The sequence below is a fragment of the Fusarium musae genome, chromosome 11, assembly GCF_019915245.1.
Source record: "Fusarium musae strain F31 chromosome 11, whole genome shotgun sequence".
Taxonomy (NCBI): Eukaryota; Fungi; Ascomycota; class Sordariomycetes; order Hypocreales; family Nectriaceae; genus Fusarium; species Fusarium musae.
The window spans coordinates 1,573,348-1,589,255 of record NC_058397.1 but is presented as its reverse complement, the minus strand read 5'-3'; the positions used below and the strand labels follow the sequence as shown (position 1 = coordinate 1,589,255).

The 15,908-nt window shown below is 48.8% G+C and overlaps 7 protein-coding genes across 7 annotated transcripts; 4 read left to right on the top strand and 3 right to left on the bottom strand.

Moving 5' to 3' along the window:
* Positions 1-3: 3 nt before the first annotated feature.
* Positions 4-2,094, bottom strand: J7337_013623 (uncharacterized protein; the record flags this gene model as incomplete). Its single annotated transcript, XM_044831104.1, has 1 exon — positions 4-2,094. The coding sequence occupies one exon, from the start codon at positions 2,092-2,094 to the stop codon at positions 4-6; it is 2,091 nt and encodes a 696-aa protein (XP_044674379.1).
* Positions 2,095-2,953: 859 nt separating this feature from the next.
* J7337_013622 (uncharacterized protein) lies at positions 2,954-3,544 on the bottom strand (the record flags this gene model as incomplete). Its single annotated transcript, XM_044831103.1, has 2 exons — positions 2,954-3,235; positions 3,299-3,544. The coding sequence occupies 2 exons, from the start codon at positions 3,542-3,544 to the stop codon at positions 2,954-2,956; spliced, it is 528 nt and encodes a 175-aa protein (XP_044674378.1).
* Positions 3,545-3,941: 397 nt separating this feature from the next.
* J7337_013621 (uncharacterized protein) lies at positions 3,942-5,796 on the bottom strand (the record flags this gene model as incomplete). Its single annotated transcript, XM_044831102.1, has 3 exons — positions 3,942-4,384; positions 4,691-5,303; positions 5,359-5,796. 3 exons carry the CDS (start codon positions 5,794-5,796, stop codon positions 3,942-3,944), a joined length of 1,494 nt encoding a protein of 497 aa, XP_044674377.1.
* Positions 5,797-7,646: 1,850 nt separating this feature from the next.
* Positions 7,647-8,767, top strand: J7337_013620 (uncharacterized protein; the record flags this gene model as incomplete). The annotated part of the gene is made up of 2 exons (XM_044831101.1): positions 7,647-8,419; positions 8,467-8,767. The coding sequence occupies 2 exons, from the start codon at positions 7,647-7,649 to the stop codon at positions 8,765-8,767; spliced, it is 1,074 nt and encodes a 357-aa protein (XP_044674376.1).
* A 298-nt stretch (positions 8,768-9,065) lies between these two features.
* On the top strand, positions 9,066-10,362 carry J7337_013619 (uncharacterized protein; the record flags this gene model as incomplete). The annotated part of the gene is made up of 6 exons (XM_044831100.1): positions 9,066-9,151; positions 9,358-9,432; positions 9,488-9,573; positions 9,621-9,822; positions 9,870-10,110; positions 10,156-10,362. The coding sequence occupies 6 exons, from the start codon at positions 9,066-9,068 to the stop codon at positions 10,360-10,362; spliced, it is 897 nt and encodes a 298-aa protein (XP_044674375.1).
* A 758-nt stretch (positions 10,363-11,120) lies between these two features.
* Positions 11,121-13,617, top strand: J7337_013618 (uncharacterized protein; the record flags this gene model as incomplete). The annotated part of the gene is made up of 4 exons (XM_044831099.1): positions 11,121-11,322; positions 11,375-12,121; positions 12,875-13,183; positions 13,310-13,617. 4 exons carry the CDS (start codon positions 11,121-11,123, stop codon positions 13,615-13,617), a joined length of 1,566 nt encoding a protein of 521 aa, XP_044674374.1.
* Positions 13,618-14,421: 804 nt separating this feature from the next.
* J7337_013617 (uncharacterized protein) lies at positions 14,422-15,204 on the top strand (the record flags this gene model as incomplete). The annotated part of the gene is made up of 2 exons (XM_044831098.1): positions 14,422-14,772; positions 14,920-15,204. 2 exons carry the CDS (start codon positions 14,422-14,424, stop codon positions 15,202-15,204), a joined length of 636 nt encoding a protein of 211 aa, XP_044674373.1.
* Positions 15,205-15,908: the final 704 nt, after the last annotated feature.

Sequence of the window (15,908 nt, the reverse complement as noted above, 5' to 3'; positions counted from 1 at the left end):
GTATCAGACACTCCCCATGGCTCCAGCACTCCTCTTACGTTCTGTGTCTTCCTCATTCCTGAACTCATACACTCTACCCTCATGCTCGTCCTCAACCAGCCACGCTCTGATCTTATGATCTCTCCTATTATTCTTCAAGCTCACGCTCTTAGTTGCGACTGCAATTGACGAAAATGTAACCTCCCGCAACTCTTCGACTCCATCCTGCCTCATAGCTTTCATCCCGTACGCCACGCCAATAGCTACAATGACAAACGAAACAGCATACACACTGACAAGAATATGTCTCCGATAAAAGAAGAACCCAGCTGTTGTTCTTCTGATGCAGGGATATTCTGTCCCATTCCTCATAGGCCGTGTTCCAGATGGTTCATCCGGATTCGCTGCCCACGACACCATAAGTAACTGTGTATCCGATAACAACGAAATTATCAAATTCTCGTACAACCTCTGTATTTGGTTCTCAAAATTAGGGACAGGCAGAAACTCATGCCGTCCGACCAACTTCGACGTCATGATCTCGGTACTCTTCCCTTTATCGGGAAGCGACAAGCCTCCGTGCAGCAATTGTCGTAATTTCAGCCCCAGCGAGTGAAACGCTGCAATGCGTTGATAAGCCTTCCAGTCTTTAGGATATACGTAGTTCTCTTGTGGTTCCGCGACAATCTTGTCCAACGTCCCGTCGTCAGCTGAGTCATCCACGTATGTCGTATTGATGACCTTGTGCAGATACTCCCGATTCGTAACGTTGTACGACTGGAAGCCCCGCGTGTATGTCAGGTTGACTGTGTAATTGATCTCCCAGTGCTCGCAAGCCGAAATGATGGGTGTAAAATCCGTGTCCCATCCTTTTTGGCTGCTGTTTTCGGCGTGTCTGACCAGGACGTCGTCGACGGTGACGTAGCCTAGCCATATGATTGGCTCTGTTCTGAAAGCGCCGAGATTCTTGGGGAATGGAAGGGTCTGCAAAGGTCTGTTGAAATATTTCTCGTGCTCGATCTGGAGTTCAGAGTAGTCTCCAATGTCGGCGACACAATTGTAAGTATTCCATCCCTCAGGAATCATCCTGCTCATGTTGAACGGGGCATCCATGCCGTTAAACTGTTTGACCATCGAGTTGGTGCCGTTGGCGAGTCTTTCACACTTGTAACCTGGGCCAGTGAAGTAGATCACCGTTGAGCAATCATACCCTTCCCCACAGATTTCATCAGTAACTTCGTCTCGCTGCAGTGCCTGTCCCCCTGTCAGAACTCTGGATGCAATCTCTTCGAGGAAAGCACTTGGGCTGATCCAAAAGTCAAAGACATCAGGACCATCCTCATCTGGCAATGTATCGTTGTACCATGATATTCTGCCACCTTGCAGTATCTCATCGCCTTCTGCCTTTCTCAGGTGCGTCCACTTCTTCTTCGCCTCGTGGTCGAAGTTGAGGGTCCGGACATTATAGCATGTCCTATCCACTTGACTGTCGACGTTTAGAGTCGCCGAGGTGAGGATCACCACGAGTGGCGATATCCACATGTAAAGAGCGAGAAGCATTGCAAACCATGATTTCTTCCAAGCCTCAGTGTTGAGGAGTTCAATGGCGTTGTGTGCCGCACCAAAGAGCGAGTCAACTGCATGCACGGAGAAGCTCCGATGCGCGACAGACGTCCAGGCAATTTGTTGGTAAGCCAGAGAGACCGCAATAGCAGAGTTGGCTTTTGAGATAAAAGCGAGAGACTGCCCGAGCCGAAGCCACCAGATTTGATTCTTTGCTTCTTTGCCCGAAAGGCACTTGTTGAGGGTGTCGTGGCCAACAGCTGCTGCGATGCCGAAGACGAGACATGCGACCATTAGCCATCTGCTCCTGAGAATATTCGACCAAGTTGAGGGACAGTGAGATTCGATAGCTGGGATCGCTTTATCGGGTTCTTGATCGGGGTTCAGAAGACTAGTCTCGCTGGTGGTTGTGCCCTGCCAGGCTGGAGGAGCCGCAGAGTAGAGCAACGGGGACTGCTGATGGGAGCTGCCTTCGGATGGAGACCAGGCTGGTGCCGATCTGAGGTCTTTTTTCTGGTCGGATTCTGGTGCACTCGAGACATCATTCTCCATTTTGAACGAAACTCGACCTGGTCGACGAGCTGAAGAGGAAAGATCTACATAGACATCGGCTGCTGAATGAGAGCGACCAAGGTCTAGAAGAAATTTTAAATGGCATTTTGGCAAACTAGTGTACGCGTCGTGGCTTCCAGCATACCAGGCCAGGCTGATTCGTACGGACTGTATACCCGACTCAACAGACAAGTTCGGCCCTTTTGATCTGACGTGCAGGTGGATACGAGAGTGACGGAATGTGATGATGGCAGTTCACGGAACACAGCAGGAACAGGCTGCTGACTGGGCGCGGAACCATCTTTGGCAAACGATATTGCATCTATTCTTAGGGTGTATGGGTTACACAGAACGGTTGCAAGGTATTGAGCCCCCGAACACGCTTTTCTTCTCCATGAAATAGGTCCAGCTTCGTGTGATGCAGAGTTACACGACCCTTCGTGCGACTTGAGATAAGAGCATCAGCACGGTCTACGTAAAGGAGGCCCGCCTTTTGAAAGGATAACCGATGCCACAGCCTCAATAAGGCAATTATTGTATCAGTTGAGCATATTTCTTTCTCCAAGACGCATCACTTGCGCCTCGACGCCAACACAGTCTGACTCGGCGGTGCCTTGGAATGGTCAAAATCCCCAGTCAACTTCTTCAACTTCTCCTCCAGCCTCTTCGAAATCTCTTTATCAACATTTGCCCACATGCCTGTCACATCGTTAGCTCAGTTCCACCAAGAACTTGTGATCAGCTTTGTAACTTACGAACTGTTGCCTCCTGAACTTCGGGAAGCGCCTTATTGACGTGACCTGACAGATTGTTCAAAAAGACTTCATCTTCCCCATTTTCCTTGAAGATCTTCCACAAATTACGAGGCTGCTCTCAGTCTTCGTCTTCGACGTCGGAGGAGTAGGCTTGGACTCTGCAAAAGCATTCTCGCATGCAGCATGATATCAGCCGCGGGAGCAATACCCGGGATAAGCGTCGAAGGCGAGAAGGCTGCTTTTTCGATATCATGGAAGTGGTTGTCTGGGTTCTTGTTCAACACAAGCTTTCCGACAGGGATAAGTGGGTAATCCTTGTGAGGCCAGATCTTGGTGATGTCGAAGATGTTCCACTTGTAAGTCTCTGCCTCTTTGGGATCCATGACCTGGAGATACATCGTCCATGGGGGTTAGTCACCTCTTTCAATAGAATTGTACATATCCTTGACATGATAATCAGGCTCTTCGCCTGCAAGACGCACGGCATCTTCTTGTGAAAGATTCTTGATACCATCGTCAGGCTTGAAGTGAAGCTTAACGAACTTGAAAGATCCATCTTCAGGTTTACCGAATTTGAACGTATGGTTTCCAAAGCCACTTATATTCCTGAGGGACTGTGGCAAACCGCGAGGTCCAAACAGTTGCATCAGACAGTGAGCGCCTTCTTGATTGTTGTTGTGAAAGTCCCAAAACATGCTTGTATATGCTGGAGAGGTCTTGGGGAGCAAGAAGAAACCAGACTCTAAAATTGGTAGTTGAATTAAGACCAGTGAAAGGTATCCTGAACCTATGCTAACTTACCAAAGTCTTTAGATTATTTAGGATAAAGGTCCTAAGTTTTCTTTCCTCCACTGGAGAGGCTACCTGCTTGCTTAATGACGCCTAGGGAGGGATCGAAGAGCATTAGCTTCTCACTGATAGCAATACAAAAGCTGAGACTAGTCGAAATCGCTGGGGTCAAGAAGTTAAGTTTATGAAGATTGATTGTTGTAAACGGGATGTGAAAGGGCTATCTGCTCCTCGACTAGCATATCATAGCCAAGCCTGGACTTCAAGTGTCTTGAATTCTAGAATCTAGATCAATCGCATGGTCTAATCATCAACATCCCTCGGTTCAACAATTGCAACCTCCTTCTCATACTCCTCCAAACGCATGGGCACAAAATCCGTCGGTCTAGTAATAGGCGTAAACCCCTGCCCATGCTCATCAAACTCCCTCAATCTCTTCCTCGTAGCCTCTCTCTTCGCATTGACACTGTAAATTTTGACTCTGTGACAACTACTCGTCACATGCAAGCTCCAGTTCCAGCTATGTCGAACTTCCATTGGTTGCGTGTTCAGACTGTTGTCCCAGCAGCGAACAACGAGTTCGGTCCAGCCTTCGTGGTCGCAGGGGACTTTGCCGGTGAAGGTGCGCCAGGCGAACTTGTGCTTTGGGGAGAGGTTCTCGATGGGGACGGCGTACCATACGTAGCCGCCGTCGGAGGAGATTTCTACACGTTCGGGCCAGCGGCCTCCGCCTGAGTAGGCCCAGCCTTGAAGAGTAAGTAACTTCTTGGTATTATGCGATTGGAGACTTACCTTTGACTTCTATTTCACCGTCGTGGACGACAACTTCCTTGTTTCAAGGCGACATGATGGCGCTGCTGACAGGCATCTCCTGGATCTGAATACCCACTACAAAACAGTCAGTGTATGATTTGAGGACTGGAGAAAGTGAGACCTACTGGTGGGAAGCTGGTTATGCTTTCCAGTCTGTTGCTGAAAGTATAGATACTCCCTACTCTGTACCGGTGCAAGACTCGGTCTCTCAATTGCCTTGATCCGATAAAGCCACTTACAACTCCTCGCCCCAATATACCCAAGAACAACAGCCCGTAACGGAAAACCATGAATCTTCGGTAATGGCCTGTCATTCATCTCCCAAGCCAACATGATCTCGTTCGCCTTGACCTTTGACCACGGCACAGACACGACGTAGTTCATGCACTGTCCTCCTTTAAAATACGTATCCGCGCCGTAGAGTTCAAGATTCTTGGCACCATCTTTGAGACCGCCGCAGTACTTGATGACTTTCTTGAGACTGACGCCTGTCCACTTCGCTGTACCTATAGCACCTTCGGCCCAGGGGGCGTTGATCATTTCGTCGCCTTCACCGGGATACTCGACGATTTGCTCCAAGCGACGAGTACCGCTGCACTGAATAGTTACGAGCTTGCTAACTTTTGGAAAGAGGGATTCGTTTTGTAAGTCTGCGAGGGTGAGTGTCTTGGGGTCGTTGACGAGCCCATCGAGACGGATGTCGTAGGCGCTTGCTTCAATGTCCGGAATGCCGCCGTGATTACGAACGAAATGAAGTTCGTTTGGCATGATGTAGTCTTTGGTCAGAAGGCTTTTGGGCGCTTCTCCGTTGTAAGGAAATTCGAGGAGATGAAGCATTTCCGGGTGTTTTTCCTACGAAATCTTGTTAGTGATCCCTCAAAACCCAAGCGCTTGGAGAGCGACTTACCTTGAGAACAGTCTCCCAACTGATCTGCGGCACCTGATCCAAAACTCCACCAATAGCTTTATGCCACAACTTCCATCTCTTACCCTCGAGAACGGGGTTCGTTGCCGGAAGAGGCTCCAACTGGAACTCAGGTGGAGGGGGAAACGTGAAGCGCGAAAAGCGCTGGTGAGCCTTGGCTTTCTTCTCAGGGTAATCTTCCCACTCGACATAACCTTTCCAACCAGGTCGCTCATCTTGAACGTCGAGATCCGGATCCTCAGAGATATCAGTACCCTTGAGTTCTTCGTGGTCACTTGGATTGAGTCGATGAGGCTCTGTGTTGATCTGGATACTGCTCTGGTTTCGGATGCCGAGACGAGCGGGTTCGAGGCCTTGTTCTAGCTTCCACTCATCTGGAGCCTGTAGATGGGTTTGTCGGTAAGGAATATCGGGCTGCATTTTGAATCATGGGTAATTCAAGAGAGCAAAAGGAACAAAAACTTGGTGACGAATCTTCTTGGTTGCGCGACATGGTTATAACCTTGATGCGATCACCATTGTGTATGTAGGTCGCATTCTAGAGAATCTTGGGCGGAGACCATAGTGACGCCAAGAATCGATGATAAAATCGTCACCAGCGTAAATCAATATCCACAATGGAACTTGATATCAAGTTTTAGTGGCAGGAGTAGGGTCGCGCATCTTGTTTATCGAGCGATGTAACGGTTTATTGAAGCGTTTTAATGCATCAACTCCGGCTGACAAATTTGTTCTTCGGGGATATGCCCCAGTTACAAAGTCATTGACGTCGTTGATATGTCGACATTTCGCAAAACCCGAGCACAATGTAGCAACCGCAATTGTAACAACAGATCTATATCGCTTTTGATGTCATTCGATAAGAAATTGGTGCAATGCTCATTGCCTTTCTTTGTGAACTTGGCGTTTTGTCTAGCGCTCTCTGGGGTTGCTACACCAAGCGCCGCGCCCGAGACAATTTTTGACGGCGTGCCCCGAACCTCACTGAAACGAAACACAATCTATAAAAAGAACTCAATCACATGTCTCTTGCCATTTCTCTCGCCAAAGATGCCAACCGTCCAGACCAATCTTCGCCGTGACGAACCCCAAAACCAGTGATGATCCCGCCCGCTTTAAACCATCTCACATTCCTGTCAAGCACGCTACGCGACCGACCAGCCACAGCAGAATTCCGATCTTTTTCCAAAACCGGGATTTGAGGAATGCGATTTTCAGGGACGGGACCTTGCATTTTTCTCTAACGCGTGGCACTGGGGGAATGCAGGAACGGATTATGGGACGGCGTAACGGTTAACGGCAGCTTTGGTCTAAATGCTTTGCTTTTCGTGGAAAGCTTTTAGAGCATTGAAGATATTCATGGCAATTGATGTTTTTACTATGGTTCATTATTGATGACTGAACGGTGAGTGTATTCCGTAAAACTATTGAACACAGTGACTGGTCATCGTACAATCTGCTTTGCGATCGTTTCAATTGTTCGACACCAAAGGCCCTTGATCACGCAGCACATGCGCTACCCTACAATCGATCTCTCAATTGAACGTGAATGTTTTTCTCCTGTTCTGAAACACTGTAGAAGGTCTCGCGGTCATCCCGTCATATTCCCAGCCCTGGCGGCCATTGTCACTGGCGCATGTCTCACATCCAGCCATCTGGATCAATGTGTTCGCCAGCAAAACATCACTTCAACTACGTAACATCAGAGCCTCATGATGATACCCATTACCCAATTCCAAGTTTCAAATTGCAAAAACTTCACTACCAGCCATTCTGAGCAACTCACTGCATCAATAAGTCTTATCCCTTCACCCCCCCCCCCCCCCCCCCCCTGATGCAAACTCACCCGTCACCATGTCTCAATCACGCAGCATATGACCAATTCCCAGCCATTCTGAAACTTGTACTCCCACGAGATATCTCACTGACAAACTCACTGTACTACAGTGATGCACGCTGAAAATTGGTTGCGGCTGGTGTTGACGCTGGTTTTGTCTCCCCTTCACATCCCTGGGAGGGAGGGAGCACGTTCTAGCCCGCTGCACTAACACGAACCCGCAATCCTCCCTAGTTCTCGACTGACCTCTCAACCTTGGCACGTCAAAACCAATATTGCACGTCCTGAAAAATGTATAAAAGTAATCGAAAGCCTCACAGTTTTCCCACCGATTCCTCCTCATCACACATTCTTCTACATACATAACAACAGCCTCTTGGCTTTTTCCCTTTCCTTCTCTCCCCCTTCAAACACCAAAACTCTCTTTCTCATCATGAAGCTCTTCAACGCCTTCGCTACAGCGCTCGGTCTAGCTGGTCTAGCTCAAGCCCACATGGAGATGACATATCCTGCCCCCTTCAAGAGTAAATACAACCCCAACGCCGGACAGGACATCGACTACAGCATGACCTCGCCCCTCAACGCCGACGGAAGCAACTTTCCCTGCAAGGGATACAACTCTCTCTACGGCACCGCTGCTGGTGCACCGACCGCTACGTGGCAGGCTGGAAAGTCGTACAGTATCAGCATCGCTGGCGGTGCTGATCACGGGGGCGGCAGCTGCCAGGTCTCACTCTCTTTTGATCGCGGCAAGACTTGGGTCGTTATCCAGTCGTGGATTGGAAACTGTCCCAAGGCGCCGACTTCGAACTTTCAATTTACTCTTCCGGCTGATACACCAGCCGGAGAGGCTATTTTCGCTTGGACTTGGTTTAACAGGATTGGAAACCGCGAGATGTACATGAACTGCGCGGCTATCACGGTCAAGGCTGGAAGTGGAACAGCAAAGACAGCACTCAAGAAGCGGCCTGCTATGTTTGTCGCCAACGTCGGAAATGGATGCAAAACTACGGAGATGGTTGACCTCATGTTTCCTCAGCCGGGACCTAATGTTGACCTCACTTCGACCAACACTGGACCGCCGGTCGGCCAGTGTGCCGCTTTACCAGCACCCTATATTCCCTCCGGCTCTGGTTCTCCTTCTCCGACGAAGACAACTACTACAAAGAAGCCGACTACGACAAAGGCACCAGTGAAGTCCACAGCGTAAGTTTTTCCCTGTCTTTGCTTGATCTTGCTAACATGTTTCACAGCCCAGGCGGTGTTTTCATCACTGTTCCTTCAACCACCAAGAAGGCGACCAAGACGACCCTCAAGTCAACAACCCGCAAAACAAGCACCACTACACCGATCAAGCCTGCGCCGACCAAACCCGCCGCCGGTGTCATCACTCCCGGCACAGCTTGCAAGCCTGAGGGCTACTGGAACTGCATCACGACAGGAACAGCCTTCCAGCGATGCGCTTCAGGTACTTGGTCAGTCGCGATGGCTGTTGCGCCAGGAACAAGATGCGTTCCCGGACAGAGCATGGAATTCACTATCCAGTATGCCTGATTATGATTATGATTTGGATTCTTTCTTTGCAATGCATGAAATGCTTCTTATGTTTGATATCTAGAGTAGAGGATAGATAATGAGCTTCCGAAATGAAAAATGCAGTCACTTTCCCTAATCAGCCTGAATGTCCCACTGTGCACAAGAGTCTCCGTCATGTTCAAGGGTCCTGCGCCATTTTCTTCGCGCGATGGATGCGGGGCTTGAAAATCACCCTAGTCCACCATTTCTCAACACTACTACGCTTCCCGCCGCGGAACATTCGGGTAGCAACGCTAAAACTTCAATTATTTGAATCATGGCGGAACCAGTGACTACGACCCAAGAACCGATTGAGCCTATTGCCGCGCATGAGCGGGCAGATGAGGAGGATGAGTTTGAGACGTCGGACTTTGACTCGGCGACTTTATCGTCTAGTTCGACGAGTTTGAACACGAGTATCTATCAGCATGCTTTTGAGAATGGAAGACGGGTGAGTTGGATGGCTTGGAGTCTGAGAAACATGCTGATTTTGGATAGTATCATCAATATCGTCATGGAACGTGAGGAACCTGGGGGTGCATGTTGCGATGGATAGCTGATATGGACAGGTATCCGATCCCTAATGACGATGCGGAGCAGAACCGCGATGACATGAAGCACGCCATGATGTTGGAGCTCACCAAGTACGAACAACTCATTGGATTACGCGGCGATCAAGACACTGACATGCATTTCAAGTGGCAACTTGTTCTTCTCGCCCATCGTGGGCAACCCCCAGAAGATTATTGATCTCGCAACCGGAACTGGTATCTGGGCCATCGATGGTAGGTCAGACCGCTCTTTCGCAAGACCACAAGACTCACCTTCCAAGTCGCCGATAAGTTCCCCAGCGCATCTGTGGTAGGAGTCGATCTTAGTCCCATTCAACCATCATGGGTTCCCCCCAATCTCAAGTTTCTCGTCGACGACATCGAAGACGAGTGGATGCACGGCGGCGACTTTGACTTTGTGCATATGCGCTGCATCAGCCCCTGGCTAAAAGACGAAGTCAAGGTTCTTCGTCGAGCACATGAGTATGCTCACTCCCCATTCCATCTGCATCTCATCTCACACGCAACAGCCACATGAAGCCTGGTGCTTGGATCGAAATACAAGAACTCGATGCTCGCGCCAACTGCGATGACGGCTCCCTGGCTTCCGACGCCCCTCTCGCCAAGTTCTTCGACATTGCTGAGCAAGCCGTAGCCAGCTTTGGTATGAAGTTCCGTGCGGGCGAGAACTTGCGTGAGCCGCTTGAGAAAGCTGGCTTCACCAATGTATCCTGCAAAGTCCTCAAAGTCCCCATCGGAACATGGGCAAAGGTGAACACCACAAGCAGTTGATCTGGACAAGCTGACTCTCAGTAGGATAAGAAGCTTCGCCTTATTGGATTGTACCTCAAGACCGCTGTCAGCGACATGTTTGGCGCCATGGCGGCCAAGCCCCTTCGCAAGATCTTGGGGCCTGAAGAGATCGAGGTCTTCCTGGCTGATGCGAGAAAGGATCTGAATAATGTCAACATCCATTCTTACGAGAAGTACTACTTTTGGATGGGACAGAAAGCCGAAGAGTAGGGTATTTCCGGGATTGGGTGTTTAGTTGCCAATAAGAACCTTGGAAAGTGTTCTCCTGTGAGGGCAGTTAGTAACTACTGGTGCTTTGGGATGATCGTGGTAGAGAACTTAAGCCATTTCCGGTTTCAATACCACGTCGACCAGCTGTAGCACCTTTGAGCGAATAAGTATTGCATATCACTGCAGTATGTCCTGCATGGCGATTAGTTCGTGTTCTTGGCAGCCTTCAGCCTCAAGCCATGCCAGAAACCCCGCACCTCATGATTGTATTCTACCTAATGTGAGAACGACATCAATATCCAGCGGCTTGATAACTAAGTATAATTCTTATGGTGGCAAGTTGCACGGTTGTAACACTAGCTATCAGATCTGACGCGTATTAGATAAGTCTAATTACATTTCCTAGGGGATAAACAGACTACCTCCAGGCACCCATCATGGCTCCTACTCAACTGCAACAATACCTCAGCATCATAGTTGACATCTACATACAAGCAGCCCCTGCCACCGCCTGGCTGTGTCTTAATTTCATAAAAAACACTTTATTATTTCGCAAGTCCGTCAAAGGAAGAGAAGGACTTCTTGACAGGCGGAAATGGAAGAACAGTGTTCGCCTTGGTCCCAGCGGAACTCGGTTGTACGGGGTTTGCGATATTGCACTTGAAGGAGAATCGGGCTGGAAATATCTTTGCAACCCCGAAGTGGAAACCGTAACCCAAGATGAGCTAGCACATCATCTCCCCTTGCACAGCAACCATATGATACGACTAACGGTGATGGAAGAAGGATCTGATGGTCCTAAGGACACATTCACAGTTGTCCCGGGGTTCATGCAACTCTCAAAGCAATGGCAACCAGCTTCTCCGAATGCTTCGTACCATATCACCATGTATGAGACTGGATGGCCAGTTAAAGTCACAAGACTCATTAGGGTTTCGGAAGAAGACACGAAGAAATGCGGTAAGTGTTTGAGGAACTGCATAGAGTATAGACCTTTTTTTAACGCTGTCAGCTCGCATCACATGCAATACATATGCTCGAGAACGGCCAAAAGATGGTTCCTCAGACTTCAATTCCGCAAACCAAATCAGGATAGAGCTCGAATTGCTGGATCCCTTTTACATTACCGTTCGTTCTAATGATAACTGGAGGCAATCGTTTCTTCTACAGTTCCACCACGCATGCCTGAAACTCTTTATCAGTTTCCTCAACATCTTGGAAGCAGACGAGATCGACCATGCAGATGATGCAGCCACAAACCCCAGCAAGGCCGAGCTTCGGCAGTGGAATTTGAAGACAATCATCAAGCGGTCGTACGAATATCAAGACCTTGCAGAGATGGGTCGTAAATTAATATGCACCACGGAATCTCTGATTGATGTTGTGAGATCGATGTCTCCAGTCGTTGACACACCACTTCATACGAATAAGTTCATGGCAATTGACATGGAATTGCGAGGGCTCTGTCGGGAGGCAAGGGAGCAACTTCAGAACTTCTCTGATCGACTTGATCACGATCTGAAATACCTCGAACTCGCACGGAACATCAATCAAAATAGGGGCGTCCAACAACTTACCCTCTTGGCTACAATCTTTCTGCCTCTATCGCTCGCTGCCGGTGTTCTGAGCATGCAAACGAGGTTCAAAGATCTAGGGACACTTCTGTACGACTTCTTCGGCGTGGTGGTGCTTCTCGCGGCTATCGTTCTCATTATCATGATCCTGTTGAGTCTTGTGGCTGTTGTAAAAGAATTAGACAGTAAATTTCTTCGAAACGAATCATATAGAGAGAGTTTCAGAGGAAAGTTTCTGTTAGCGGTCAACATTGGCTTCTTTGTCTTTGGATGCCTGGTACTGTTGTCCTTCTTGGTTGGAATGTTTAAAGATGTTACGCTTGGTGCCAGAATCTTTTGGTACGGGGTTGCAGCGATTTGCGGGTTATGGGTTGTTGCGTTTTGGCTGGTTCTTGGTGGCATCATGACTCGGGACTTGCGCTTTTGAGGAAGAAGTTGCCCATCAGGCTGGGAACAAGGCCATGAACAAGAGCAAAAGCTTGGGGGCTCATGTCATGGAGGTTGTTCTGTATGCATTACTTGAACATTTCGGCTATAGAATGAACAAAAATGAAGTGAAATAAATGTTCAAGATACCCACTTTACCTTGACAGGTGCATGGGCTGCTCCCGTCTTTCACACTGCTACAATTCAGGAGGAACTGATGTCACTGGCAGATATTTAGGCCCATTTAACTGGCCGTTCATGCCCCACCATGTTCAGTGATAAAAGCTCAGTGCTGAATCCCACCTCTCTCGTCTTTTTACAACCTTCACCACTTCCTTTCATTCTCAGATCACTACCGTCAAAATCAAAGGAATCATCTTCATACTAATCAAACACTACTTGGTACGCAAGTCGGCCCCTCTCAACTTTTCACCGTTCCTTCTCTAATCTCAAAGTAAAGACCAGCATGTCTTCCCTACCCGGGGTGATTTTACACTCAGTGTTGTGTGCAGACTACAACCCGCAACGTCCTCTGATTGCTGAAAATCGACCAAATATCGCGATTCCTTCTTCGTATCTGGAGAACACGATCGGCGTGCTCCGCAATAGGGGGGCATATACCCACAAGGCGTGGGAAGCGTGCCAGCTAAAGCTGGAGGAACTCGACGATCAGGAGGCCGAAGTGAATGTGTTCGCTGTCCTCGACGCGGCAGAGGACGCGTACAACGAGGTGATCCTGGATCTGAAGGACTTCTCGCACCTTCAAAGCGATGCGGAAGAAGACCCTAGTGTTCTCCTTCGACCGGTAGCAGACGTGCTGGGTTAGGCACCAGCCGTCATGTGCCGGATCGTCGGAGTTGACGACCCTAATGATCTCCCAGGTGAGTACGGATACTGGTGGAAAGACAAGACAATAGAACCCTCTGCTAACTAATTGACCTACTTAGTGATCGACACCTTTTGCACAGAGCTGGCTAAGACCCGCGAGATACTGTCTGGAAATGCCACCAGCGAAAGTGGTGAACCCGTCGAACGATTCACGGGCATCGACAAGCTTCTTACCCAAGCACTCCCGCAGCTTGAGAAGTTTTTTTTGGAGCAGAACAACACAACCGTCGTGTTCTTGATGATCTTGGAGATCATCCAACTACAACGCTTTGTGGAGGAGCAGGGGCAGGGCAAGTGGCTCCAGCCTCTGAAGGATTCCCTTGGGGATGCTCTATATGAGCAAGTCTTGGAGGCTGGGGCTGCCTGATCGGTGGTACCGCATCTCGACACAACAGTCGGTGCGCTGCCGATGGCCCTTGGAAGAAGATGTAAGGACTTCAAACCCTGTTTCGCAGCTCATTTTGCTAATCGTTTCTTGTTTCAACTTGTAGTGCTGTTGCTGCGGGCGAATACTTGCTTAGTACTGATGATGAGATGATTGCTCCATCGTCTGGGATGGGATTAGTGCCTGCTTTACTGTACTTTTGTTGTTTTCTGAGGGGGTGAGGAGTTTTATACACAAAGAAGATGCCTTGGCTCCTGGCTGTGCACGGAGGAGTTATCTCTCTTTGCCTCAACAATGACGAGGGCAGACTCATAAGGAATAAAAGCCAAATAATGTCGCAATCGATCCAGGACGAATATGAGAGCTGAGATCAAAGCCAATTTCAAGGCCATCATTTTCAGTCACACGACAGCCGCCAACCAAGTCAAGTATAGACAAGCAGGACTACATTAATTGATTCATATAAAGCAAAGACAAGTCTCCAAGCTAAACAGACACTACAAGACTATATAATAAAGTAAATCGTAATTATTTACGTAAAGATGAATAATAAATTTAACTACACAATGATCAATATCTATATATACACTTGGGTATGGTTTTTAGCCCTATTCACTCTGCTCCCACCATATTTGGTAACTAAAGGTTAGTGCTGCACCCTACCGTTCTTATTTTTCACAACTTCTACATCTCATCCACCCTCTTAACTTTTTATTCTGTTTCTTTTTGATCGCTATATTCAAATACCGCTACCTCGACACTCCGTATCCTCAAGAAACACTGAACATGGACTTTCTCCACGGCCTTTCTGGAACGTTTCTTTCAATCATTTGCCGTGAGCATAAGCCTCAGCGGCCTCTGAACATCGAGGACCGCCCGGCCATCCCCCTACCGCACGCGTATCTCGAGGGCATAATCAGAGAAATCAAGGCTAGGGGTGACTTCACCCACGAGGCGTGGGAGGAGTGTCTCACCGCCCTAGAAGCGCTCAGAAGCGAAGACGAGCCAAACGGATTCGAAGTGCTCGATGCTGTCAACGACGCCTACCGAGAGGTGGTCGGCGACCTTAAGGAAATTGTGGAGTTGCAGCGGGATGCGAACGAGGACATGAGTATCATGCTCCGCCCTGAGCTTGACGTGGGGAGTTAGGCACCCCCCATCATGGCCCGGGTTGTTGGTCTTCGCGATTCAACTGAATACCCTGGTGAGTACTGGTCGCAATATCAGATGAACTAAGACACTGCTAACGAATTAACGTACCAAGTCATTGAAAATTTTCGGAAGACGCTTGTCGAGGCGGACAAGACCCTCATCGGAATTGCAACTGGCGAGACCGGTGAAGCTGTCCCTAGGCACATGGGAGTTGGAAAGCTGCACGAGGCCCTAGCGCATTTGGAAAACTTCCTCAGGACCCAGAGAAACGCTGGTATCGTGTTTACGATGATTTTGGAAATCATCAAGCTGCAACAGGCCATAGAGGACAACGGGGAGGGCAAGTGGCTTCAGCCACTGAAGGAGACGCTCGGCGATGCTCTTTATGAGCAGATTGTCCAAGCCGGGGCAATTTGAACGGGCAGGCCAGGAGCCAACTTGAGGATGTCTCTGGGAAGACTACGGCTCCCACTCGAAGTGGTTCGAACTACCATATCCAGCTGCTTCAGACAAACGCATGCTGGGGTCAAGGGAACGCAACTCTCGTCCGAGACACTCAAACGCCTTACCTACAGTGGGAAAACAAACGCCAACAAAGGGCAAAATCGGAATCAGATCGGTAACTTGGTTCAGAAGAATAGACACCGACCAAGTCAAGGCCGTAGACTGATTTCAATACATGCAGAAGCAGAACTATTCTCCCAATTCAACTGTAGTAACAAGACTTATGATAACGTGACCAACGACCTTGATACCTGAGGGTCAATGATTGTTTTGATTGCCTAACAATGGATTTTGATATATTCGACTTGGGACCTGGTATTGGTCTGGTCTGGTATGGTCATGGATAGAGTGGCCTGCTGCTTGCTGATTGGCTGGTCTGAAAGATAAGCGATGGCATTGGTGGGCATGCCTCTTCCATCTGTGTTGTTTCTAAAAGTCTATACGATCTCGAACTTTGTCAGATTTCGCAAATGATCTCGACATCGTCTTCTCTCTTGTTCCTTTCGGTTACTCCCTTTACCGAGTGTTCAACATCGGCTGACAGCCTCTTTTCTCGTCTGCACTGCCCATCGATAAATTCCATTGGCTCCCCAGAAGCAAACAAGCCCAAACCGCAT